Source organism: Lotus japonicus, chromosome 4 (genome assembly GCF_012489685.1).
Source record: "Lotus japonicus ecotype B-129 chromosome 4, LjGifu_v1.2".
NCBI classification, from domain to species: Eukaryota; Viridiplantae; Streptophyta; class Magnoliopsida; order Fabales; family Fabaceae; genus Lotus; species Lotus japonicus.
The window spans coordinates 75,581,700-75,608,310 of NC_080044.1; the positions used below are offsets into that span (position 1 = coordinate 75,581,700).

The window sequence follows — 26,611 nt, forward strand, 5'->3', positions numbered from 1 at the left end:
GTTATGTTTTAGTTTGCGCACCTAGAACATATATGCTTGATTCGGCGTGAGAGCGAGAGCTATATCGCCTAGAGTCCGAACTAGAGTTAATCACCTAATAATCCTAATTGCTAGACATAGAGTTAGGTTTGTTAGTCACTTAAACACCAAAGCTTCATGATAACTATCTTTCTTAATCATGTGAGACATCAATGTTTAGGATTAGAGAGTTATTGTTATCCACTCATGCGAGACATCGATGATGTAGGGTTGAACTAGTGTAGATGAGTCATAAGCATAGACTTGGTTGTATTTGAATCACTAGAAGGCACAAAGGTCATTCAATGAAATCTCATCCCAACAATTCCTCATACCTGTTGTTTCTCCGTTATTTTACTTGTTTTCATTTACTTTTATGTTTTTAAACAAAAATCAAACTATTGTGCAACCATCATTTAAGCTTGATAACTATTGAACGGCATAAGTATTACACCTCCCTGTGGATACGACAAAACCCTTTACTATACTACAATTGAGTCTTGAGAGATTCAAACGTAGAGTGGTAAAAAAATCTTTCATCACACACCATTGCTGATAGTCTAATGTTCATTGAGGGAATTTGACTTTTATGTCAAGTGAAAGTTTTACATGAAAAAAAAAATAAAATTCTCAGGGTTATTTATAATAGTTCTCGAATTATAACTCAAGTTCTAAGAATTATAGAACATATAAGTTAAGTGTGTGAGGTTCTGAAATCAATCCCTGAAGAATACAATTTATCTTTTCGATTAGGGATGACAATTTTGCCCAAACCCATGGGTACCCGCCCGAACCCGATCCGATTTGACGGACAGAATCCGAGTTGACTGGATTTGGGTTTGGGTTTTGCCCGTTACTGTATCCATTTATGGGTTTGGATTTGGTATTAGTTAAATTCGTGCCCATACCCGCCCAAACCCGAACCCAAAGATACCCGAAACATAAAATTACAAAAAAACCCTCATACATATATATATTTATAAACTTTGTTCTTAGTGTTTGATGATTAATTGTACTTTTGTATGTTTGAGAAAATAAACTTTAAACTATTGTTGTCTCACTTTAGTGATGGATGAGGATGATGAATAGTATTTATTTTTTTTTCTTTATATGAATTTCACTTTTTTTTATATGAAAGTAAGTTCTGGATTGATTTGCTACGTAACTAATGAATTTGAGTTTGGGTTTCGGGTAAATCCGAAACCCAATGGATTTGGGCATGGATTTCATTTTATTGTCCATAAGGGTTTGTGTTTGGGTTTGAGTTTGGGTTTGGTAATTGTAAAACCCGTGCCCGATCCAACCCGTTGCCATCCCTATTTTCGATGTAAAAAAAAAAAGTTCATTTGTAATAATTGATAACTAGGGTTTTTAGATGGTCATCTGTAATAGTTGGTAACTTAGGGATGAGCCTATATTAGGAATGTCCACGTATTTAGTGGGTTCAAGTTTGAGGTGAAACTAAAGTTTGCTATACATTTGTATGTGCTCATTTTCATAATTTGATTTTTCCAGACCGGTCAATATCTTAACTTACTCAATTTGTATATATTTAATATTATCATTCATTTTCCCTTCCATCACATTTTCACCAATCTCCTCTTCTTATACATTTTTTTCTTAATTACTTCTTTTAACTCTTGCTTCTCTTTTTTTTTTGAAAGTCGCTTCTCTTATTTTTTTATTCTTTATATTTTAGATTGTGACTACAGTAACGGTCGCATCACTATTGCATCTTTTCTTTGTATTGTAAAAAATTGTAAACAACATGTTGCAACCATATGTGCTTAAGCTAGTTCTTAGCATTATTTATGTGAGTCTGTGCTGCCACATGTGCTTAAGCAATTTTGCTCCAACCATGAGTTCTTAATTCATAGCTCTTAGCACTATTCATTTGGTCTCACTAACCACATTATTTATACTTTTTATTTTCATAAAGTAATAAAATAAACTCATAAAGTAATAAAGTAATTTAGATGAGAGAGAAAAAGTAATTTTACTCAAAAGATAAAACTCCTTATATAAGAACCTAGTTCTTATTTTTAAGAACTAAGAACTTCATGTCATCCCCTTCAATGGTTAAGAACTCAGTTATTAGTTCTTAGCTTAAAAATAAGAACTAAAAACCTTGCTTTGGAGATGGTTTAAGACAAGTTTTCTTTCTCATAACATGAATAGTTGTCCTTGTACATACATACATGTTGGTTATGAATTAAGAAAAGGAAGGAGGATAATTGGTGGAGCAGGGCGGGCATGGCATGTGCTGTGTGCCACCCACCTTCCATATATAACTGGGACGCGAGACTTACAATTATTTGGACATGACATAAATAAATAAGAATAACAAAATGTAACCTGATGTTTTGTGAGAGTACTTTGTCTTTTGTTTGGGTTTTGATTATTCAGCTTCATTTTCTTCTATGCCTCATAAGCAACCTCAATTTTTTCTACCTTACTACTTCATTACTTATATTTTAGATTTGAACTCTTGTAAATGAAAAAAGTCATTGATCTACTCTTACCATTTAATTTGTTGACTGTGGCGCGGATTAATCTCATGACACTCAGCTATGAAATACCTGAATTAAAAAAAAAAATTATGGCAAAGTAGCGCCTCGATAATGCACGCGCATGAGCATTTTATAACTGTTGAATTTATTAGTTTTTTCATCGATCATTATAAGATTAATGACCAGCAGCTTTTTCATCAATTTATTAGCTTATCAATTTTTTCAAATTTCTCAATGGCTTTGGAGGAGACTAATTAGATCATCAATGAAAGGCTGAATTCTATTCACAAGAATCTCTATAATTAGCTTTTGAATCATATTACACAAATTCACCGGCATAGTTATTGCTTAAAAGATTTTGGATTCAGATTGAGTCAAACCATTTTCAAAAGCAATCATGAACAAAAGCAAAGATTGTATCACCATAGTCGCTCAATACCTCTTATAGTAGCAGGAAGTCATCAAGATCGAGGTTCTCTTGATCTAGCATCATTAATTCAAAGCCATGAAGCTTTATAGAAATCCACTTAGAAATTCTTCAATTGAGTCACTTGGCTAAGAGAAACTTTAGTGAAAAGAAGAAGACCATCAACAAAAACCACATGGGGTAAGTTAAGTTATAAACCTGCCACCTTGATAGGGCTCATCTATTATTTTAAACTGTCGTAGAGATATAGGAACTTAGTCTCTCCAAGTATAAGACAAAAAGTAACGGAGAGAGGTCCTAAGGCCTCTCCTCTCTTTGGATTAAAGGATTGCAGCCACTCCCCATTCCATAACACTGAAAGAGAAACATGTCACATAGAACATGATAAGTCTAGTACGTTTTGCCCAAAACCCAGATGCAAATAAGATCGCTTCAAGAAACCTCTTATTCAACATGTCATAAACTTTTTCTAGATCCAGAATGAAAATAAGATCCCTATTTTTCCGAGAGGAACACATCATAAGATGAACAACCTCCTGTGTGATTATAACATTATTGGTGGTACTCTTGCTAGAAATGAAATTGCTTTGGAGGGGGCTGATATGATCATTAATAAAAGGCATAATTCTATTCACAAGGATCTTTATAATTAGCTTTTGAATCACATTACACAAACTCCCCAGCCAGGCCTTAGCTCCTTGAAAGATCTAGGATTATTTGTCTTAGGGATTAGAACAATCATAATCTATGCTATGGTTGACTCAACCATTTTCAAAAGCGCCCTAAACAAAAACAAAGACTATATATCACCAATAGTCGCCCAATGTCTCTTATAGAAGCAGGCCTAAAAGTCATCATGACTGGGGCTTTATGGAGCCCATTTCTTGATCTTTTTTTCACATATTATTGGATCTATTGAAAAACAAAACTCTAATAAGAATAATATGTGGATAAAAACAACGCTACGTACAAGAGCACTAGGTGCCGACCATAGGAGGTGATGTTGTAGTGAATAGAAACACTACTTCCTCTTCCAAAGTGAATGTTATAGACTTATAGTAGTTACGGTTGGTACTTGGTACCTCATCTCATCATCCAGTACCTGCCAAATCTATTCGGTAGATTTTCATATGCCACATTTTCATATGTTGCCAATTTGTATTTGCCATAATCAAAATAATTGTGATGGTTTAACAAACAAACACACACCATATTTGTAGGCCTAACACACTTTGGTTTTTGCATTGCATTCTCTTGCGGGTAAAGCAAAGTGAACCGAACCAATTATGACGTGTGTGTTGGGGTCTTCATCCTGAGTCATGGGCTTGTTAAAATGTTAATGTTCCATTTCACTTTCTAGTTGTTTTTCTCTCTCCATAAACTTCATATATTATTAATATTATTATGGTAAGCATAATGGTAAGATATGTTAGTTATGATTTCTTTTTGAACATGATGTAATATGATCATGTATGATGTTGTGAATCGTGATCTAGATAGGATCGAGCAATATTCAATTATTTATATGATGATGCCAAACCCACTTCATGAAATCAATCCATTGATTAAAGTTGTGAAATTGGTTATTGCAGAGCGTTTGCTTGAAGCTGCATCAATTGAAGGATTCTTTATCTTTTGGCTTTGCTTCCAGTGTCTCAGGGAAACAAGGAGAGTGGTGATTATGTGATGAAAGCTGAATTTCATGGTATGAATCCTTTTCTGACTCCTTTGGAATCAATCTGATCTGGTTTCTGTGTTCTTGGGGGTGGGTTGTAGTTTAAGATCAGGGGAAAAGGAAAGATAAAGCTTGAACCTTTTGCTATATTTAAAAAAAAAAAATTGCCAATTGGAGAGAATAAATTTGAAAAAGTGAAATAATGACATCAAAAGATCAAATCCCAGATGTAGAATAACAAGTAAGAATTTATTCGAAACTTCTCTTATGTTATATGGCATATATAGTATCTTTGAATCTATCAATTCACCCTTTGTTGACAAGTGAAGATATATGTATATATTAACAGTTTTCTGATATAAGTTTACAAACTGTTTGATGGTCTGTCTCAGTTTGAGTAATATATTGTTCATGCTTATAATAATGAGTTTACTGTTATGAGTTTATTGCTACTCTCTTTGTGTGTTTACTGGTTGAACATATATTGTGTTGCTGATAGTTAACAGGAACATGGCAACTTTAGTGGAGCCCCCAAACAGAATCAAGCCTAAAGGGAAGCACTATTACACAATATGGCAAACATTGTTTGAGATTGACATGAAGTATGTTCCGATCAAGCCTATTGGCCGAGGAGCGTACGGCGTGGTGTGCTCTTCCATCAATAAGGAGACCAATGAGAAGGTTGCAATTAAGAAGATTGGTAACATATTTGAGAATTGCATAGATGCTATGAGAACTTTAAGGGAGCTGAAGCTGCTTAGACACATTCAGCATGAGAATGTGATTGCTTTGAAAGATGTCATGATGCCAACCCAGAGAACAAGTTTCAAGGATGTCTACTTGGTCTATGAACTCATGGATACCGATCTTCATCATATTATAAAGTCCTCTCAGTCACTGTCAAATGATCATTGCAAATTTTTCTTGTTTCAGGTATTATTTCTATTCCTTTAGCTCTTCCTTTTTTTGGACTTGTAGAATTGCAAATAAAAATTCATTTTAAAGAAGCTTTGATAGGGTTGCAATGCAAACTTACAGTTTTTAATTGACATTGTCATGTTTCAATGTGAATTCAACATGTCCAGTTATTAATTTACAACTCAAGTGAATTTAGTATTAACCATTGAATGTCCTCTTTCATGCATTCCTATACAGCAACAGAGGGTGGGTTTGATGGAGATGAAAAATTGAGTTGTAGCCTTATGTTCTGTAGTTTGAGTACAGGTTGCTTGAGTCAAAGAATTTAGTGTTTTAGTTCTATGATTTTTTTAGATGGAGTAGCATATACCATCATTCTATAGATTATATATATCATCCTTTAGAATTTGGCATGCTGATCAGCATTGGTCTTAGTAACCTACATTCTTAATGAATTTCTCATCTTTGCTTATTTTAACTATCCTTCTGATTGATTCTAATCATAAACTCTTACTTCAGCTGCTTCGAGGTCTTAAATATCTTCATTCTGCAAACATTCTTCACCGGGACCTGAAGCCTGGGAATTTGCTTGTCAATGCCAATTGTGACTTGAAGATTTGTGACTTTGGGCTTGCGCGAACCAATGGAGTTGATGGCCAGTTTATGACTGAGTATGTTGTTACTCGATGGTATCGCGCTCCAGAGCTCCTTTTATGCTGTGACAATTATGGAACCTCTATTGATGTCTGGTCTGTAGGATGCATTTTTGCTGAGATTCTTGGTAGAAAGCCAATCTTCCCTGGAACTGAGTGCCTTAACCAGCTCAAACTAATCATAAGCGTTCTTGGAAGCCAGGATGATCCTGATCTTGAGTTTATCGATAATCCGAAAGCCAGGAGATTCATCAAAACACTTCCCTTTACACGGGGCAAACACTTCTCTCAGCTATACCCACAAGCAGATCCATTGGCCATAGATTTGCTGCAAAAAATGCTTGTATTTGATCCCACTAAAAGAATTACTGTCTTAGAAGCACTTCAACATCCATATATAGCTGACCTATATGATCCAAGGTGTAATCCTCCTGCTCAGGTTCCTATCAATCTTGACATGGATGAAAGTGAGAATGAAGAGATTATTAGGGAAATGATGTGGAATGAGATGCTTAATTATCACCCTGAAGCTGCATATGCTAATGCATAGGATGATTCTTCCAAGGTTTTCTAGTCAAGTTGTTTTATGTAATTGGTCTTTTGTAGTTCTGTTTTTCCCTAGAGGAAGTGTAATCTTAAGGACTTAGCTACCCAATTTTGTACTTCTGTAAGATTGTTTAATACATGCCTTTTTAATTTGGGATCCCCATAAGGGTAATAGCATATTGTAACTTGTATATATGAATATCCACGCCTACTTATTTGGTCTTTGGTTAAATTCCCATGTGAACTGTTTATTGTATATTAATTGTTTCCTTAAATTTAACAGGAAAGATTAAGATACACCAGTGCTTTCAAGTATATCTCTGATTAAGATTGCTAATTGTACACTTCAATTTTCTCTGATTAACTTTTACTCATTGTCGAGGTACATAAATGGAAATGGGAAGTGTGAATTAATAATTGACCCACTTCGCATAACAGATATAAAAGTTTAAAATTATCGACGATGACATAGAATCAGATGAGAATATTGAACTTAGAGTCAATAATGAGAATCAGCTATGCACCTAAAGCATCAAAGTCCTCAGATTCATCTGGTATGGAAACAATTTGTTCATATTTTAGATGCTTATTGAATCAAGGGGTTGCGGAATTATCTGAATTTGCATTGCGCAATCAACTCAGCTCAGCAGCACTAGTATTCTTGCACCTGTGTTGATGTGTTTTGTTGCATTTTCCTGTTCACTAATCACTATCATTTTCCATTTTGTGGAGCCTGAATTATGAGTCCTAGTTCATCATTTATGAATGATGTGGTTTTATTTCCAAAAACTTGCTCATATTTCCTTGTGACCAGTAATTTTCATAGCTTATATTATATGTGATGTATAAATTCAACAAGGAATAACTGCTTATCCTTGACTTCAGAATTCAGATAACTTATTCTGCTTAACCTTCTTCTTTCTTCTATGATTTATCTTCGTCAAAGTGAAATTTCTCTGATTTACTTTGGACTTCTGCAGATTTGGGGATTGACAAATCTATATTCATCAAGCCTAGAACATTTTCACCTTATTACAGTACTCAAGCTTAAGCTGTGGACCAAAGACCGAGTTAAGATTGCAGGTATGTTTTTACTGACAGTAACTTAGGTTTTCACTGGCTTTAATCGATGAGCAAATGAGAAAGTTCGTATGAGCTACAAGTTTTTTGTGGTTCATATTCGCATGTAGATTACCAGCCTAGTAAATTTTCAGTTATAATGTGAGGGTGATATAAGAAACGGTTGCATATAGTTCATGTAGAATAAGAAGTAAGAACTAATTTGAAACTTCTCTTATATGGCATATAAAGTATCTAAGTTCACCCTTTGTCCTGCAACACTACCATGTCTTGTTGACAAGTGATGACACACACACACACACACAGAGTTTTCTGATATTCCTGTACAAACTATTGATGGCTTGTCTTTATTAGAGTAATATGTTATTCTTGCTTTTAATAATACAATTACTGATATGAGTTTATGGCTTGTATCTATCGATTCACCCTTTGTCCTACACAGTTTTCTGATATTCGTTTACAAACTGTTGATGGCTTATAATAATAATAATAATAATGTACTGTTATACTTATGATTTTATTGATTTTCTGTGCGTTTTTTCATTGAGCATAAATCGGTTTGGTACCCCTCAAAGATATTGATCCAAGCCAGTTATCCAACCAAAAGTACACATCATTCCCTTCCCCCATTTTTCTCACTAAGCATTCCTCAAATCAGCATCCAGTAGGTTCCCCAAAGCATGTTTTGTGCAAATCCTTCCACCAAATAGAGCCCTTATAAGATGGTTTCATAATATACTTAATCATTAAAACCTTGCACCAAAGGCTACCCTTGTCTTTCAGCAACCTCCAGCTCCCAAAAAGGGCTTTGTTAAAAGATCTCCACTTCTTATTTCCTAACACCCCTTCTTCCTTCGATCTACAAACCTCTCCCATTTAACCCATGCAATTTATCCTCCCCATCCATGCCTCCCGACAAAAGGTTCCTCATGATTCTAGTAAACATTTTAACACACCAGCAGAAAGTTTTAAAAAATGAAAGATAAAATAGAGGGAGAGAAGAAAGCACACTTTTAATGAGGCACACTCGCCTACCAAAAGAAAGAGATTTCATTCTCCTCACGTGGAGAGTTTACTCCTTAATTTGTTAATGATAGGATTCCATAGGGCATTCCTTCGCGGATTACCCCCCACACGTAAACACAAGAACAAAAAAGGTACCCTAATTGTTTTATAGTGAAGGAGAGAAGCAAACCGCTCAAGAGTTCGATCCTCCAAGAGATCCATCCAGTTTGATTCTTGAAGAAATTAACCTTCGACCCAGAAATGAGTTCAAAGCACCTTAGAATTCCTTTAACACGACAATGTTTTGCAAAGAAGTCTTCCCTATGAAAATTGTATCATTAACAAATTGCAAAATTTAGACGTCAACAACTTCCTCCTCACCCACTGCAAGAGATCGATCTAGTATCCTCTTGAAGAAATCAACTTTCGGCCAAGAAACGAGTTCAAAGCACCTTAGAATTCCCTTTAACACCACAATGTTGTGCAAAAATGTCTCCCCTTTAAAAATTGTATCATCAACAAATTGCAAAATTGAGACATCAACCCACTATGCAACCTGCAAATCTACTACTTCTTATTCTCCAATTACTGTAGCTAAAAGAACACCAATGGCGAAGCAACACGTGTTCTGCTTGAACTTTTTTAAATTTTTTTTTCAACTTGCCAGGTCCAATACGATGCCGTTTCTGATTGTACGTCTGTTTCTCCTCATCTCTCATGAGATGAACATGATTTCTTTGGCGTGTGTGCTCTCCCTTTCTACCTGCTCCGCCGAACCATCCATCACCTCCTGATTTCTTGAATTCTCTTCCACAGCCGTCCTTTTCTCTCCATCAATCTGAAACCCTAGCACTGATTCAGTGTTTTCGTTCCTCTTTCCACAACCCTCAGCGTGCTCCCACAGATTCTCCGGTGATGGCCATCACATCTCCCTGCGTGGGTAAGCCTTCGTAACAGTTGTTTTTTTGAACTTCAACACTGATTTCGTCCTTTTTATGAATTTTTTATCTGATATAGTTTATTAGATGTGCATTTTTTGGGGGATTTGGTACTTGGTTTAGCATTTCTCATACGTTTCCTCCTAATTTCGTCCCATTGTTATCTTCTGTTCTTGCATTTTTTATGCATCTGTCATTTCTATTCTGAGCAGAAGTTGGGATTAGGTATATAGATGGAGGGTTATAGGTGGAAAGCTTTACAGAGACTCTTCTATTATTTTGTTTCTTCATATCGATTTGGCTATAAATATCCCCTTAGTTCTCATTCAACCACACTTCACCCCCCCCTTCCCCTTCCAGTTAGCTCTGCTATTTAACCATTCATTTGTGTGTTATCAACTGTTATGCAAAATATTTTGTCTTCTTGCCATTTGTTGCCTTCCTGATTTCTTTTCTCTTTTTCTCAGATATATGTACTCTGGAGCTCTATTTTTTTAAATCAATGGTTCTGCTGGAGCAACTAATAAAATTATGCAGGAGGGGCAATGGTAATTTTGCAGCTAATTCAATGGTAAGATTGCTTTGGTTCTAATAGGCAATAGCTGTGTTTTTTCTTTAGCAGGTCTTAATTTTTAATGGTCAAAGTTTATCTGATATCTTTCAGAAGCTTTCATTGCTATTTATATTAATACTTAAATTGGTTTGATTTAGTTGGTGCATTGTTATTTGCTTCCTCTATGAATTTGTGCATTCTTTTAGTGTGCAAATGGTGAACCCCTTGACTGAATAAGTTGTAGATATTTTATTTCCATATTGGGAATTTGTATTGCAAATGGTGGATTGTTACATTGAATATGACTTGGGTGTCTTTAACTGATCTCTCTAATGTAGTATTTTGCTGGGATTTTTGCTGATATGGACAGTAGGATATGGTGAGGGATGACAAATTTGATTCTTAAGGGGGGACATTTTTTATGCTGAAGTGAGTGACTCAGTATATCAAGAACAGTGGCTTTCTCTTTGTTGGTAAGGTGATAGATCAGCATAGCAAGGTGACTTGGTTATTGGACAGCAAGGCTTGAGGTCGCTTCTTTTTTATTCAGGATTGATGATCTTGGTGGTTTTGATGCTCTATCATGAGGACAAATGTTGCTGTTTTACAAGGAGCTCTAATGCTCTTTTAATTCTTCCTGATTGCATAAAACTGTACATTATTCCTTTCCTTGTCTGTAGCTTTAGCTTTATAGCTTTTCTCCCTTTTTGTTGTGAGCTTGGCTGGTATGTTTAACCATCTATTGCTCTGATCTCTTTCTAATTTGGTCTTGGACTGTTTCTCTATTATATAAATATATTTGGTTCTTAAAAAAAAGAGTAGTTTCTTTTCAATTTTTAGTGTCAAAATTTGGTAACACGGATCTTCATACTTGAGTTTTCTTCCCCTCTTTACAAAAGGAAGCACATAAGCATCTACAAACATTGGATATCCAATTAATTTAGTAACTAAATACTTAGTGAACTACACATCAGTGACAAAATCTCTTAGATGTAAAGCATAAGAGAGAGGGAGAAAGAGAAACTGAACAGAAAGTGTGATTTCATTAACTGAACTAATAGAATGAACAGATCACTGTATTTATACAGTGTAGAACCCTAATAGATTCACTAGATGTTGATAAATATACATAATTAACTATAATAGACTAACAGAATATAGGAGAGTGTGATCAAGTGCATCACACTCTATACTATGCATAATTTTATCTTGATTAGAAAGAGATTCACTAAGTGATTGTATCCTGATTAGAATAAAGCTTCTCTTTCAAATGCATAATTTTCCATCATCATTATGAAATGCATGTTATTTCTGAGGTCGAAAATGTCTTCTTAACTTCTTATCTTTGCATTGACTAGGCTCAAACATTATGGAGTTCTATGGAGGCAGACAAGTTATGAAGTTTGGGTAGTTTTAAATCACTTAGTGAATCTCTTTCTCTCTTGCTCATGTATGTTTTTCTCATATTTTCAGTAAGGGAAATTTCCTACATGCTGAATCCAATTTTGTTTTTGTTACTCACCACGCATATGTGCTTTTATAATGGCCAAAGACTCAAAATGATAAATAGCAGTGCCTCACCTACAAATTACTTTAGTATGAGCTAAACTGACAGGCTAACATATTCTTGAAGACTAAAATTTTTACTGCTCATTATTTGAAATTTGGTGGAAATTTCTCAGCTTCTGACAGAGTGGAATTAGCTGAATGTGATCTAAAATGCTTAGAATTGATATCTACATTGTCAAAGCAATAACAAGCCACTCATTAAGGGGCCTTAAATGGAGCATTGAGAGGCAGCACCCCTGATGCCTGGCTTGGGATGGTTCTATTTTTGGGATAACCATGGAAGAACCTTTTGCATAACTTGGAAGTTAAGTGAATCACTGATGATCAGTTGAAAGTTTTCACTGAATCCATGTTACTTACTCATTAGTCATACTCTAACTTGATTACAATTATTGTGTAGTTTCTTTACATTTATTTTAGTATTCAAGATATGTTTTGCAAAAAAAACAAGCAGTTGCTGACTCACCCGTGCATGATGCTAATCTTCTGAGCTATGCTAATGGCACATGTAGAGGACTGGCACTAGAAGCAAGAATTCCAACTTAAAAAGTGTGTCGGAGTGGTGGAAGCTTCAGCTCTTGATAGAGTTGTAGTATGTCCATCTCTTTGGTGGTGGAGTCTCATTCTACCATTACATTGTAGCTTCTCATTATATTTACTTGGATTTCAGTTCTTATTATCCTATAAAATTAGTATGTATTGTAATTGCTGCTACTTTAAGTAAATAAGTTTTGTTTCAAAGTAGCAAAGTAAATTAAATAAATTTGGTTTTAAAGCCAAAGATAGTAGTTCTTTTTTCATATTTCAGAATCATGTGTATACAATACTCTTATTGCATTATTAGTTCAAAAAAAAAATCATTTACTACAAAACTGTTTTAAGCTTATTCTGTTCTTATGTGAAACTGGAATGTTTGGTTTGTTTTCAGTTACTGTGATATAAAGACATCATGGTTGAACTGTTTGAAATTTGAAATGACTAATTGTTTATTTATTGTTGTTCTTGAAGTTATATTGTTTAATGGTTGCGGTATCTTAGTGGATGAATAAGAGTGGTGTGTGCATATTACTGAACATGCAGTGCACTTGGACCTCATTGGCAAGGTTCATGGGTTTTCTTCTGCATAAAGCTATTTTAACAGCTTGAAGGAACAAGACAAAACTAACAAAACTATTTTAACTGTTCTCTTGAATTGCTATGTTTGGCAGCGCCTAATTGATAAGTCCCTCTCCCATTTTCAGAAAATGGAGGAGTTGGTCCCCATGTGCTTTTGAACGAGACAATTAATTGGGTGGAGAAAATAATGATGTTTCTGCTATATTTGGGGAAATGGTCAGATATAGATAGTGGATGTATAATAATAGAATCAAAAGAGAGAAAAAGCAGAGGCGATGAGGGTGTATTGAATTGGTCTTTAGCCATGGAGCTGTCATTTATGTTTTACTCTTTTATTTTCCTATTTTCTGCGATTGTTGCTTCTGGGCTTTGAGTTAGCTAAGTAGCCTGGTTGCTTTTTCTGCTTTTCCAATTTGTATTTGGGTTTAGCACCCGGTGTGCTCCTTATATGAATTGTTTGCCTGCCCAAAAAAAAACTAGCTGATTATGGACAAGAGCAGCTAATGAGACCTATACTTCCTAATTAAATCAGAAGAAAGCGGAAGTTTAGTATCTGGAAAGTATTGCAACTTACTAATATGTTCTTCTGGACTGAAAAATTTGCATTATGGTGCAAATGCAAACATTCAAGCTTATGTCATTAAATGATAAGTTTGTTTGTTGGCATCTTGCTATTATACGTTATTGTTCATACATCACAGTACTAGGAGACTAATTTATTTCTTCATCCACAATCATTCTGATATAAATCCAGTTGTTTTTAGTGTGATCTCAGTTGAGCTTCTAATTTGTTTTTTTCGGTGCTTTTATGATTCTATTGTTTTTTTAGGCTAATTAAGTCTATTGCCCTCTATTATCCTTTGCATTTCATGTGAGAAAATTATTGAGGAGCCTTGGGATTGTGAAATCTTCATTTTTGCTATGTTATCGCTATTTTCAAAACCTTGAATGTTTTGGTAATACATACTAGGCTCAAATAACATGCTTCTTTGGATAAAACTTTGTCTCATCCTTCATGTCTTCCCTTCATTTTGCTTAGAATTATACTGCATCCAAACTATATTCCTATGGAAAAGCATGCTAAAATCATGGTGGACAGTGGACAATCAAATGAGGGTATGACCTCTAAACGTGTATTAGATCCTATATTGAGAGAAAGAGAAGAAACTATGTCACATGATTCGTAGCAGTTTTAGACATTATTCATGAGTTGAAAAAACCCATTTTCATGCCTTTGACTTTTCTTTTTGAAAACAGGCATGTAATTGTTTTGTTTCTAAAATAATGAGTCAGTTCAATTCTTCATGCCTCTGCCATTTTTTTCTTCTTCTAAAGTATAAAATTTGTAAGAATTTCATCAATTCAAGCTATTAAAAATGTAAAAATTGTATCATGGCCTTATAATTATGAAAAATTTGCAAAGTTTTTTAAACTGGTATGTAATAGTTTTTTAAGTTTTTTTTTTTTTTAATTTAAGCTATAATATATTTATAGTTCTTTCAAATGTATTGTAAAATAATTTTTTTGTTTATCTTTTTATTTTATTAGAGCTAAAGACGAGCACATATCTTATATAAGAGATATTCCCGTATATATTGAGAGGGGTTGTTTCTCAACACTATCTATACATATTATTTTCGAAAAGTAATAAAGGATATTCCTATTTTTTTAGTGAATTTAGAAAAATCTCAAATATGTGGATAATAAATTGTTCCCTAAATTTATGATTCAAAACCGTGAACAATCAGATGAGACAGAGACCATATGGCCAAACTGCAAGGCGTTGGTTAATTAATTTGTTGAATTTGTCAAATTTAAAATCTGTAAAAATTATTAAGTGAAATACCTTTGATAAATATTACTTATAAAATTAGGGTACAATGTCGTCTATAATAAATAGAAAATGTCACCAGTGATAGATAAAAATGACTATTAATTTATTTGATATGACATCAATGATTATATAACTCATGTGCTTATCACATGATTAGTCTGAGCGAATTGTTAAACCAAGTATGTGTTTAATGTGTTTGGCAATCACAAAATTTAATCTTTTTTTAGTGACATCATTAAAATCTTCTAGCTAGAGAGATGCTTGAGAGGTGAGTCAAATTGAACAATTTTGGATATCAATGATTATAGTCTGGGCGAATTGTTAAACCAAGTATATGTTAATGTGTTTGGCAATCACAAAATTTAATCTTTTCTTTCAGTGACATCATTAAAATCTTCTAGCTAGAGAGATGCTTGAGAGTTGAGTCAAAATGAACAATTTTGGTATCTAAAAGAAAGTTGTTTCCGGGGTGAGTTGTGTTTTTAGCTACCATCATAATTAAAAATCACAAAAGCACACATAACACACCTATACTAACCGGAGTGATTATGGCTAGACCAGTATAGGTTAACAGAATAACAATAAATTGCTGCTAAAATCTTTGGGCAATACTTATAGAATTTAAGAAACCAATTAAGCTAATTGGATTTAGAACTTTAAGGATTTAAGTGCATGTAACTTCACTTTTAAAAAATTAGGATCACTTGTCTTTTGCATTTTAATGTATGTAGCTCATTTGCAAGCTCATGGAATAATGTTTGGGAGTTGTTATTTGGACCCCCCACATTTATTTGAACCCCCTTTAAAGTGCAAAAACACTCAAATGCCCTTATCTACGCACTTTCAAAGTGCGTAGGTAACGCACTTTCAAAGTGCGAGCGAAAATTAGAAATGAGGTACGAATAGATGTCGTGGGGGGGGGGGGGTCCGAATAACAATTACCATAATGTTTTGTTGACACTTCTTATCCACATCCACCTTAGATATATAGGAAGAGAAAATAGAGAAATGAGATAGAAAAGAAAGTGAGATATGAATAAAAATCATTACTCTTGGATATGTGTATAAATATTTTCTTTTAGTTTCAAATATCTCTCTCACAATCTAATGGAGTATATTATTACATTTCAGCCAACTTTTCATCTTTTACACTAAAGATTGCGCCAAAGTGCAAGTTGACAGGGGTCAAACACAATTAACATTCGAAACTCATCTAATTCATATATATATAAAAGATAAAACATTTAAACATAAACACAAGGTAATAACGACATATAAGTGTTTGGCTAATTAAAATTGTGTCTTAGAAAATACTATTATTCCATATCTATCAAATTCTGAATAATTGTAGTTAGCAGTGTAGTTCGTGAAAAACTATCCGTGCATTGCACGGAAAAACGAGTTTAATACTAGTATGTTATGTTCCACAACTTGTTTGAGTAGACCCTTAATACCTTCTACCACTATTAGAATTAAGAAAGGAGCCATGGGATCTCCTTGATGCATTCCCTTCTTCATCCTTAACTCATCACAAGAACTATCATTGACCAAAACTGAAATGATAGTCCACCTTAGACAACCACAAATCAATTGAATCTATTTATTGCAGAAGTTTAACCTCTTCATTGTAAAACATAGAAATCTCAGTTATTGAATTATACGCTTTCTCATACATTTCAGTTACAATTACCACGTCATCCAACAAATTTCTCTCACACAAAAAGTTGATTGGGCTTCATCAATTACACTTGAGAGCACCCTCTTAACTCACCACAAATCTTAACTACAATTTTGTATATATAATCAACTAAAGAGATGAGACGGAAATCATTAAATAAGGGTAGCCCACTCAAACGTTGAGTGGGCCGAACATTTTTTCAATGATGTGAACTTATCATCAGGACAATTAAATTTTTACGCTTATTTTAAATGCACGAATTGTGCAGGGTTCAAGTTCAAGTTTCCAATATCGCGTAAATTACGATATTATTGCAATACATCCGAAATCTGGTATACTTATTTTTTCCAGAAATTACGATCTAATGATTAATGGATGTAAACTAAATTTGTCACATATATAAGAGTAGTCCTTATTATGTAACTATATAAAGTTGACTTTGAAATAAGATTGTAGATAATTGACAGTACAAGATGATTTAGTCAAGAAAAGATGAAGCAGACAACAAACTAGTTTTACCTAGTACTAGTATAAAGTATCACTTATTATTGTACCACGTGAAAATTAAAGCATTTAATTTGGTAGTTTTCCTGAAGAAGAAGGAGTCATAAGTCTTAACGACCAAAACAATATTTGGCTGGCGCTGGCTGGCGGTGTCCATGTCTTAAGCAGTAAGGTTTATAAGCAGCTATCAAATGAAAGAATGTATCTTAAGATTTTGAAGCTTCTCGGAACCAACCAAGTGAGACCCAACTCACCAAGTTTATTTTTAAAAGGTTGTGTGAGATGGCTTGTACTATTTTGTCGGATAAATATTGATAATTTTAGACTGAGATCTCTATTCTCCCTCGTCCTGAGTGTTCGCATTAAACAGTACACGACTGATCGTGAATGCTTTATTAATGGGTGATGTACGTTCAAACCCTCAGCCTCATGGTTAATGGGATAAGATGAGCAACCACCTTACCACACTTCATGATTGGTATGAGAGAAAATTGAGACACCATTTAAATACAAAAGATCTTTCATTGTAAATTTGTAATATTTAATACCTTGATTAACAAAAAGTTCGGCTGGCATGGCCACCGCACTGGATTTTGGTCGGGAAACTTTTTAAATTTCCTTTTCAGCAACCCACAACTGGAACCATGTGCTTCTTCTACTACATCATTCATAGATAAATATATTTTGGTGGTCAATTGCGGGCTGTATCATTGTTGCAAATGCATGCACCTCCTGTGAAAAATACTAGCTAGTTAAGTTATAATATATATATATTGATCCATAAAATTGATAGTTCAAAATTATTTCTCATTCAAACAGTAAGAGAATTAGACATGTACCACTTAAATGAATCATTTGTGTTATTATATTTTTTTACTATGTTATATACATATATCAACAACCCTATAGCTTAATTTTTTAATGGCTACATGTATCACATGATATCTATTTCATAGAGAAAGACTTTAAAAGCTCCCCTTGTTTTATTAAAATAATTATAATAAGGTAGGTAGAACATGTTCTATGTCAAAGTAGTTACAAAAAAAAAATTATACAAGCTTTTTCATACATGGAAAAAACAATAATCACAAGATGAAATTGATGTATAATGGATATGAGTTTATTGTAATAGGTCACAGGCTTTGGTATCCCACTAACGCCATTGGCCATGTATATACAAAGAAAAAGTAATTCAAACGCCTATAGGAGTAATTTAAAAAACAGGAAAATGATTAAAAAAAGAGAGTCTCAACTACCATTCCTTACCTAAGATTCCATGAGCATATTCTACCAAGAAATAAAAATTACAAGTGGCCCAAGGTCTAAAGTAGTAGTAGATCACCATCATGTTACGTTACAATTTAATAAATGACAATATACACAGAAATATATATAATAAAATAAAATATAACTGCGCGTGCACGTGAACAGGAGCAGCCAGCAACCATCGTCCTTTCCCGGTCCCTTCCTTCCTTTCTTTCTCACGGATTTATTTACTGTGGCGGTGTGCAACATAGAATTGTTTCGTTCACACTTCACTTTCTTTCCATCATATTTTTACTCATATTCACTTTCTATCATATATCATATTTCTTCATTATCTCACTAAAGACGTATTCTGAGAGTGTCGACGAAACATTATTTGTGATATGATTCAGAAAGAAGAGAGAAATAGAAACAAAATAGAGGTATCCCGTTCAAATATGCATACATATCTATGTGCTCACCAAACATTATTGATGATGGCACCAATGCCCAATTTTTGGATTATTTAATTCATTCCATTATTACGGTGGGCGTCTTGTTTCTCTATATATTCAACCCTTGAATCCCTTCAAAACCTCTTCCCTTCCTCATCTTATCCTCCTCCTGAAAATTGGTCAAAAAACCAATCCCTCCTCTCTTATCACATATTCCTTCTTATCATCTTCTCCATTCCCTCTAGAATCAGAGGTCACCCTGCCCATAGTCTTTGACACCCTTTTCCCAACCTCTAGAATTTTCTTCTGCATATAATAACCTCCTACCACAAAGGCACAAACACACCATATCCATTATCCAGCAGAGTCAAACACCCTACCCCTTCCTTTCAAAGCTTGAATATTTGTTGCTCTTACCTGAAAAAAACAACTTGGATTATTTCTTTGTTCATCCATAACATATGCAGTTATGTATGATTGAGAGACAGACCAACACAAATGTCTTCTGCAGTAATCTGTGAGATCCTCCTATCTGGCTTAACAATCAACTCAACCCTCAGGCGCAGAACCCACTTGGTGCAATCTTTCTCTGTTGTTTTCCTCCACTGGTTCTACGTTTTCTCATGAACTAAAAACCTCATCTCTTTCCACAAAAAAACACCATTTTTTGCCTCTCTTTTCCCCCCAGAACACAACATCTTCAATCAAATCTAATTAATAAAACTAGGTAGAAAATTAGTGTTACTGCATAATTATACAGCAGAGTTAGATATATAGGTAAGTGGTAATTCGTAATTAGCGCATATGGCTTCTCCTGGTGGAGCTTATTCAGGTGGTTCTAGCTCTCTTCAGAACTCTGCCTCTGGTTCTGAGGGAGATCATCATGTCATGGATCAGAAGAAGAGGAAGAGAATGCAGTCCAATAGGGAATCTGCAAGAAGATCAAGGATGAGGAAGCAGGAACACTTGGAGGGTATGAGTGCCCAAGTGGAACAGCTCAAGAAGGAGAACAACCAGATCAGCACAAACATAGGGGTAACAACCCAGATGTACCTGAATGTTGAGGCTGAGAATGCAATCCTCAGGGTTCAGATGGCAGAACTCAGCAACAGGTTGCAGTCCCTAAATGAGATCATACATTACATTGAATCAAGCAACAACTACCTCTTTCATGAGGCTCAGGAGACTCAGTTCAATGATTGTGGCTTTATGGACACATGGAATTCTCTGGCTGTCAATCAATCAATCATGGCCGCTGCTGACATGTTAATGTATTGATTGATTGATGAGAGTTTTGATTCCAAATTAGGAGTGATGGTTGTTTCTTGGTGCTAATTGATTGTATTGTAACACCCCCTGTTTGTCTCTAGTGTTTGTTTGTTTTGGTTTTATCTTTCTGTAATGTCAATTACTGTCATTTATATTTTATCAGACATATTAAGAGTTTTGTGTATTATGAAAGGGGAACTTTTCATTCACTTTTTGTCAATAAAAGAAATGTCAAGCTTTTAATTTCCATATACATGTTTGTCTCTAGTCTTTGTTTGATTTTTTTGTGTGATGTCAACTACTTTCATTTATGTTCATATCAGTCACAATAAGGTTGGTTAATGAGCCATAATAGCAGTTTAAGTAATTTTCATGGTTAAATTTGCATGCGAAAATGCACCGCTCTGGATTTAGATCAATCGGTCGGTTAATGATAGGCAGAATCACCTCCCTGAATCTCGCCTAAACCTCTTTCGTGCTATTAAGGCTATTATTCCAGATCAAGAGAGAATCGATCAGAGCCCTGTAATCTTATCCGGAGAGGAGCAAGCAAAGCAGGAAACCCTAGGCCATTTTTATTTAAACGTATGCATTCTTCAATGTAATGACACACTGAATTCAATACAAAGCTTGACTAGAGAGGTTGACTTACCAACCAACCTAGTCTCTTCGTTTATTTTGTGAACAGAAAGTAATTGAGAGTTAGAATGAAATGTTGAAGAAGAGTTTAGAAGAATGAGAGTATGACTAAAATCTGGTGTATGCTTTGATCTTTTAAGTTAAAAAATACAATTATTACACAGATATAAATATAATAATAAGATTGGGACTCTTTTCTAAAAAATAAAAAAGGTAGTTGTGCATAAGAATTTAATATTTGCATTATTGGTTATGTATGTGGCTTCATTGTTGAACAGGATAAGTGGGAAAGATATAATATTCAGTGAGTTAATTAGTTCGTTCATCATCCTTTAAAGAAATGAAAATGTGAAGGCGATATCAGCACTTCAGGCAAATCATAATGCAGATGAACTAAATTAATCTATGATTTTCTTTGAGAATTGAAATATATTATGTCACAACAAGACCTAATCGTGCACTCAAGAGCTGGATTGGAACCATGGAATTCCAAATTCCCTAATTATTTGCGTTTTTAAAGTATTTTTAAATACCAAATTCATGCTAAAACAAATGTGCCAAGGCCAAAAGAAGTTGACAAAGATAATCATGTTTAAGGATAGCTATTATGTAGAAGGACGGGGCTATAGTCATCAGCTTAATTTTTTATAGAAACCCATTTGAATGTTGTTTTTAACACTAATAATTTGTTACGTTTCGATATACTCCAAATTAGTAATCGGTCTGAAAATTAAAAATAATTCACTTTAACCGTTCTTAAATAAAATTCTCCCAAGATGAGCTAATTGACAATGTACCTTTTACGGTAAGGAAAGGGATGTCGTTCCTTTTGGAAGTGGGGAAGGGGTACATCTGCATAACATAGATAAAATATGAGTTAATTCTATGTAAATGTTAAATTAAAAATAAAACGAGATTGTAACTCAAGCAATCTGTCACAATTGTTAAGATTGATGATAACATCTCAAAGCTTAATCCTCCACTAATCATACATTATTGCAAGCACCTTTATCTGTGGCCTCACATGTTTTAATAAATAACCTTGATGCATTGTTTTTTGAAAATTCAAATGAATAAACAGCTAAAACAAGTACAAAACATACAATTGATTTTATTTAATCTATTTGCACAAGATCTACCCATGATCATAGCTCATGATGTAAAAAACTTTTTACCAAGGTATTCTAGCAGCCTGCTTGGTCTTTTCCAGACTTACTGCAGATTGCTCTCAAAGAGAGAAGGTCAAATTGAAGACCGAAAGTTTAAGGGCTTTCTTTAGCATGTTTCTTCAGTACTTGTTCGTTCCTTGCTTTCAATTTCTGACCCTTGTTATATATGTCTCTTCTTCTATGAAGTTTCAGAATTCAACCAGAATCAATGTAGTACAGTTCCTCTTATCCACCATTACAGCCTTTGTTTCTCATCTCTATGTTGATGTTACTACTTCATAATTACACTGATCATGTATCTGTAAAAACATTGGCATTGCAGAGAACAATAACCAGTCCATTAGTTGCCCTCACTTCCTTCCCTCTCCCTCTTTAGACCTCCTCGAAGATAAAATGAACAATTCAAAGTTATTCTTCCAACGTCAATATGTCAGTTTTGCATCCGCACAATGACTTCTTCTCATAGCATATGTTTAGATCAACTACTCACAGAAGCTTCTTCTTATAATTGATTCTGTCATTAAAATCAATTGTTGAAGAATTTCCAAATATGCACTCAGTCACCAAAAATCACCGCAAGAGCAGGCCCCATTAAGGAAGTGGTGGAATCTCATGTTATCCCTCACAACAATTTTTCTTCCTGTAACTTTTGATGCGCCACACATCACAATATGACAATCCTCACATATCCTAAGGTTCTTCATAATCTTTATTGTGGAACCAGCATCAGTATTTAGCAGTCCAAATGCCAGAGCTAGTTTTTCACTATGAGCCATTAGTAAAAACCTCTTTTCTTTATCACCAATATCATATGGCACTGAACTTAGGTTTGGTAGGTACCCAATAGCCTTCAGTCGTTCCAAAAGATCGTCTAATGCCTTCTTAATCTCATTAATTTCTGGATGTTTCACATCACCTGCTAAGAACTCATGAATCACACCATTTCTTGATTCAACCCAACTATATCCTGGATTCTTCTTCAAATTTTTATCTCTCATCAATTTCCTGACCCTTGACACATCATCCCATCTTCCAGCCGATGCATACGTGTTAGAAAGCAATAAATAGTTTCCTATGTTATTAGGCTCAAGCTCAAACAAATGTCTAGACACAATTTCAGCAACATCAGGGTTCCCATGAACGTGTGATGCTCCAAGAAGTGCTCCCCAGACAGCACCGTTAGGCTCCACAGGCATTGTCTCAACAAGCTGAAGTGCCTTCTCTAAGTGCCCAGCTCGACCAAGAAGATCTGCCATGCAAGCATAATGATCTGCAGAGGGAACAACACCATAACATCCTTCCATGTTACTAAAGAGGTACTGACCTTGGTCTACCAAGCCTGCATGAGTGCAAGCCACAAGCACCCCTACAAAAGTAACATGGTTCGGTTTTATCTCAGTCTCTAACATCTCATAAAACAACTTAATCGCAGCACGAGCACGGCCATGAATTGCAAATCCCACAATCATGGAACTGTAAGTAAAAGCATTCCTTTCCTTCATTCCCCTAAACACATTATACGCCTCCTCCACATTCCCACATTTAGAGTACATATCCACCAGCGCCGATCCCACAAGAACATTACGAGCAGGCCCAAACCCAGAACTCTCAGCAATGCACCTCACCCAGTCAGCATCCTTCGACGCACCCAATTGAGCACAAGCAGAAATCGCACCAGCCAATGTAACCTCATCAGTCTCCATACCCGCCTCCCGCAAGCACCGAAAAAACTCCAACGCCTCCTTCGGCATGGCATTCTGAGCATACCCAGTAACCATGGCAGTCCAAGCCACCTTATCCTTCACATCCAACTCATCAAACAACTCGCGCGCGGAATTCATGTCACCATTCCTGGCATACGCAGTAATCAACTCAGTCCATGAAACAACATCCCGTTGAGGCATTTCATCGAACACCTTGCGCGCGGAGTCCAAACACCCGGACTTCACGTACATTTTGATCATTGTATTGTTGACGAAGATATCAGAGGCAAAGCCAAGCAAGAGGGCATGTGCATGGAGCTGGGTTCCCAACGTGAGGTTTGTGACGGCGGAGAAGAGAGCGGAGAAGGTGAAGGAGATGGGGGTGATGCGTTGGTTTCTCATGGACGTGTATAAGCGAAGGGCTTCGGTGAAGGGTCCTCGGAGGGTGTAGGCGCGGATGAGGGCGGAGTAGAGGAAGGGGTTGGGGGAAGGGACCTGGGAGAAGAGGAGGCGAGGGTAGGAGTGGATGGGGAGGTGGGGGAAGGTGGTGGTGAGGTGGCGGAGGAGGTTGGTGATGATGTAGGAGGATTGGTGGAGGTTGTGGCGGTAGATGTGGGCGTGGAGTTGTTTGGCGCGGCGGAGGGTGGTGCAAGTGTTGAGAATACTCACCACTTGCCACTCCAAAGCCCTTCGCTCACCAACCATGTCCTTCTTCCTCTTCTGCTGTTGCTTCACCTGTTGCAGCAGTTGATCGATTCTTTTTCTAAATGAATCATAAGAAGAAATTGGCACAAAACCAAAAATATCCAATAATGTTTTATTCACACTCTTTTTTTTTTGAACGTGGAATGAGGTGGAACGAAGAAAAGAAAAAGTAAAAAAGAGAAAACATGAGATATGATAGATAATAAAAGGAGAGAGATAGAAATAAAAATAGGTGGAAATGAAGTGTTTTGAAGATGAGGTATGTAGTTACCACTCCTACGAACAAAAGTAAGATCAACACGATCGAAACGAGATAAAATAAAATGGCAATAGTAAACAATAGACGCTAAATATGAAGAACCCTCATGCGGTCGTCTCCACCACCTAAAAAATTGCAAGTAATCCGTCTCAAAACAAACAGATGTGAAATCAAGGTTCACTAAAAGTAGCATAGCCCAACGAAAGTTGATCGCCTTCGCCAACCCCACATACTGGATTGGGATAGGAGAGGAGAAAGTGACTTTTTTACATGACTAGTGCAACTTTCAAATAAATTTACCAAACTAGTGCAACTTTTGATTTAATTACAAGAATAGTGTAAATCGTCACTTGAAGTAGCGATATCTTTTTTTTTTTTATGAAATCGTCACTAGCAGTTGTGACACCAACTTTTTTTTTACTTTGTTTATTAGTGATGGAAAATTGTCCGTCACAAACTATGTCGCTAAACTTTTGTGACGGAAGTATGTACACTTCAATTTCCGTCGCTAAATTCTCTTTCATTATTCACTAAGATTTTGAGACGAAATATATTTCGTCGCAAAAGAATTCCGTCGCTAGAAATGTTGTGACGGATGCTATCTCTCTTCACATTCTGTCACTAATACATTTTATATTAAATGTTAGGATTTTGTGACGGATACGATTCCGTCACTAACAAAGAAAGTGAAAAAAAAATATAAATAGGGTGTCGCCGCTGTTAGTGACGATTTCATAAAAAAATTAAAAAAAAAAGAGATATCGCCACTTCAAGTGGCAATTTACACTATTTTGGTAATTAAATGAAAAGTTGCACTAGTTTGGTAAAATAAATGTAAAACTACACTAGCCTTGTAAAAAAGTCAGAGAAAGCATACGCTAGAATCTTACCATGAGTATCCTGAGCAATCATACCCACACATGCAACAACACTGCGTCAAAATTGTCCTTCACCCAACCATGGGAAGGTCGATGCCAAGTCACACCATCCACCGAAGGGCCACGAGGAACAACATAAGGAAGATGAGGTAATGAGCTCATGGTGGAGGCACGCAGCAACACCTGTTTGCAAGAGAAAGGGACTGCACTAACAACCATATTGTTCTAGCCCACCCAAATGATGTACAACATCGTGAGAAACAACTCCAAAGTGCCATCATCGACAATGGGCACAAACTACACCAAAAATTAGCAAAACTACAAGTGGACTCTCAACATTTTTTTACATTGAGGATGTCTCGAACTCATATGTGAATGTTATAACCAAAAAAAGTCACAACTGAGTCAATTGTTGATGTTGTGTTGGAGAATTAGATGCGATATATGTGATATAAATGAATATGATCAATAATGTAAATAGAGTCACACTATTGAAATAAATTATCGTCTTGAAGTCAAAGTTGGCACCAAATAAAAATTTACTTTATTGATCAATTGAAATTTACTCAATCTTTACAAGTCTACTAAATTATTGTGTTCCACAATCTTATTATGCTATGTTTGGATTTCAATTCATATGCTTCTAACTAGTTTTGCATACATTCTTAGATACTAATAAAAGTAAAAGTAACAATTTATTTTACTGAGTTGAAAGTACTTTAAAGTTTTCAAGTTAAAAGTAAGGGGTTGTCTAAATGACACATGCTAAAATTTGGGTTTAGTAACCCATGGTCTAGATGGACCAATCACATTTAAGATAAATTGATTAATTTTTTATATATTTTATTTATTAATTTATTTATGGTTAAATATGTTTTTGTCCCTACTTTATATTCATGAATCTAAAATGGTACTTGAAAAAAAAAATGCAAAGGCTTTAGTACTTGAAATTTTATTTGATCTAAAATGGTTTCATGTGGATTTTTCACATCTATTTCATCAATCCCTCCAAAAAAATTTCATCAAATTAAATCCTTCTCCTTTCATAATTATTTCAAAACCTAGAAATTCATATCTTCATTCCAAAACTCAAAAATTCATCTTAGAAACCCTTCTATCTTGAAAACCTAGGAATTTTTTCTTCATTTTCTTCAACCTCCTTCCTCTTCCATCAAACCATGTACCACTAGCATAGCTATCATATCGCTGCCACTTTACATAATGATACTCCCTCAATAGTCTTCTCATTTTTTTTCGATGCAATA

At 35.1% G+C, this 26,611-nt stretch overlaps 3 protein-coding genes and 1 long non-coding RNA gene across 11 annotated transcripts; 3 read left to right on the forward strand and 1 right to left on the reverse strand.

Moving 5' to 3' along the window:
- Positions 1 to 3,963: 3,963 nt before the first annotated feature.
- Positions 3,964 to 6,979, forward strand: LOC130711337 (mitogen-activated protein kinase 7-like). 6 transcript variants are annotated; one of them, XM_057560906.1, is made up of 4 exons: positions 3,964 to 4,073; positions 4,548 to 4,660; positions 5,130 to 5,563; positions 6,068 to 6,979. In XM_057560906.1, the coding sequence occupies exons 2-4, from the start codon at positions 4,642 to 4,644 to the stop codon at positions 6,749 to 6,751; spliced, it is 1,137 nt and encodes a 378-aa protein (XP_057416889.1). In that variant the 5' UTR covers positions 3,964 to 4,073; positions 4,548 to 4,641; the 3' UTR covers positions 6,752 to 6,979. The 6 variants fall into 6 exon arrangements, with proteins under 6 accessions (XP_057416889.1, XP_057416890.1, XP_057416887.1 ...); XM_057560907.1 differs by lacking the exon at positions 3,964 to 4,073 and adding an exon at positions 4,155 to 4,290; XM_057560904.1 differs by lacking the exon at positions 3,964 to 4,073 and adding an exon at positions 4,203 to 4,362.
- Positions 6,980 to 9,463: 2,484 nt separating this feature from the next.
- Positions 9,464 to 12,710, forward strand: LOC130716027 (uncharacterized). 2 transcript variants are annotated; one of them, XR_009011842.1, is made up of 3 exons: positions 9,464 to 9,772; positions 10,238 to 10,341; positions 10,662 to 12,710. It is a non-coding gene; the product is annotated as an uncharacterized LOC130716027 (long non-coding RNA). The 2 variants fall into 2 exon arrangements; XR_009011841.1 differs by having other exon boundaries at positions 9,470 to 9,772; positions 10,694 to 12,709.
- Positions 12,711 to 17,405: 4,695 nt separating this feature from the next.
- Positions 17,406 to 24,299, reverse strand: LOC130712893 (pentatricopeptide repeat-containing protein At5g44230). Of its 2 annotated transcripts, XM_057562710.1 has the most exons (3): positions 21,849 to 24,299; positions 21,430 to 21,484; positions 17,406 to 17,756 (listed from the first exon to the last, which is right to left on the reverse strand). In XM_057562710.1, exon 1 carries the CDS (start codon positions 24,207 to 24,209, stop codon positions 22,362 to 22,364), a length of 1,848 nt encoding a protein of 615 aa, XP_057418693.1. In that variant the 5' UTR covers positions 24,210 to 24,299; the 3' UTR covers positions 17,406 to 17,756; positions 21,430 to 21,484; positions 21,849 to 22,361. The 2 variants fall into 2 exon arrangements, with proteins under 2 accessions (XP_057418693.1, XP_057418692.1); XM_057562709.1 differs by lacking the exon at positions 17,406 to 17,756 and having other exon boundaries at positions 20,548 to 21,484; positions 21,808 to 24,299.
- Positions 18,851 to 20,244, forward strand: LOC130712894 (bZIP transcription factor 11-like). Its single transcript, XM_057562711.1, has one exon. The coding sequence runs from the start codon at positions 19,529 to 19,531 to the stop codon at positions 20,000 to 20,002; it is 474 nt and encodes a 157-aa protein (XP_057418694.1). The 5' UTR covers positions 18,851 to 19,528; the 3' UTR covers positions 20,003 to 20,244.
- Positions 24,300 to 26,611: the final 2,312 nt, after the last annotated feature.

Excerpts from the sequence above, each read along its gene's own strand:
- LOC130711337 (XM_057560906.1), top strand. Across the intron at positions 5,564-6,067 it reads GCAAATTTTTCTTGTTTCAG|CTGCTTCGAGGTCTTAAATA; the intron begins GTATTATTTCTA and ends CTCTTACTTCAG.
- LOC130712894 (XM_057562711.1), top strand. The coding sequence starts at position 19,529 with ATGGCTTCTCCTGGTGGAGCTTATTCAGGTGGTTCTAGCTCTCTTCAG.
- LOC130712893 (XM_057562710.1), bottom strand. The coding sequence starts at position 24,209 with ATGGTTGGTGAGCGAAGGGCTTTGGAGTGGCAAGTGGTGAGTATTCTC.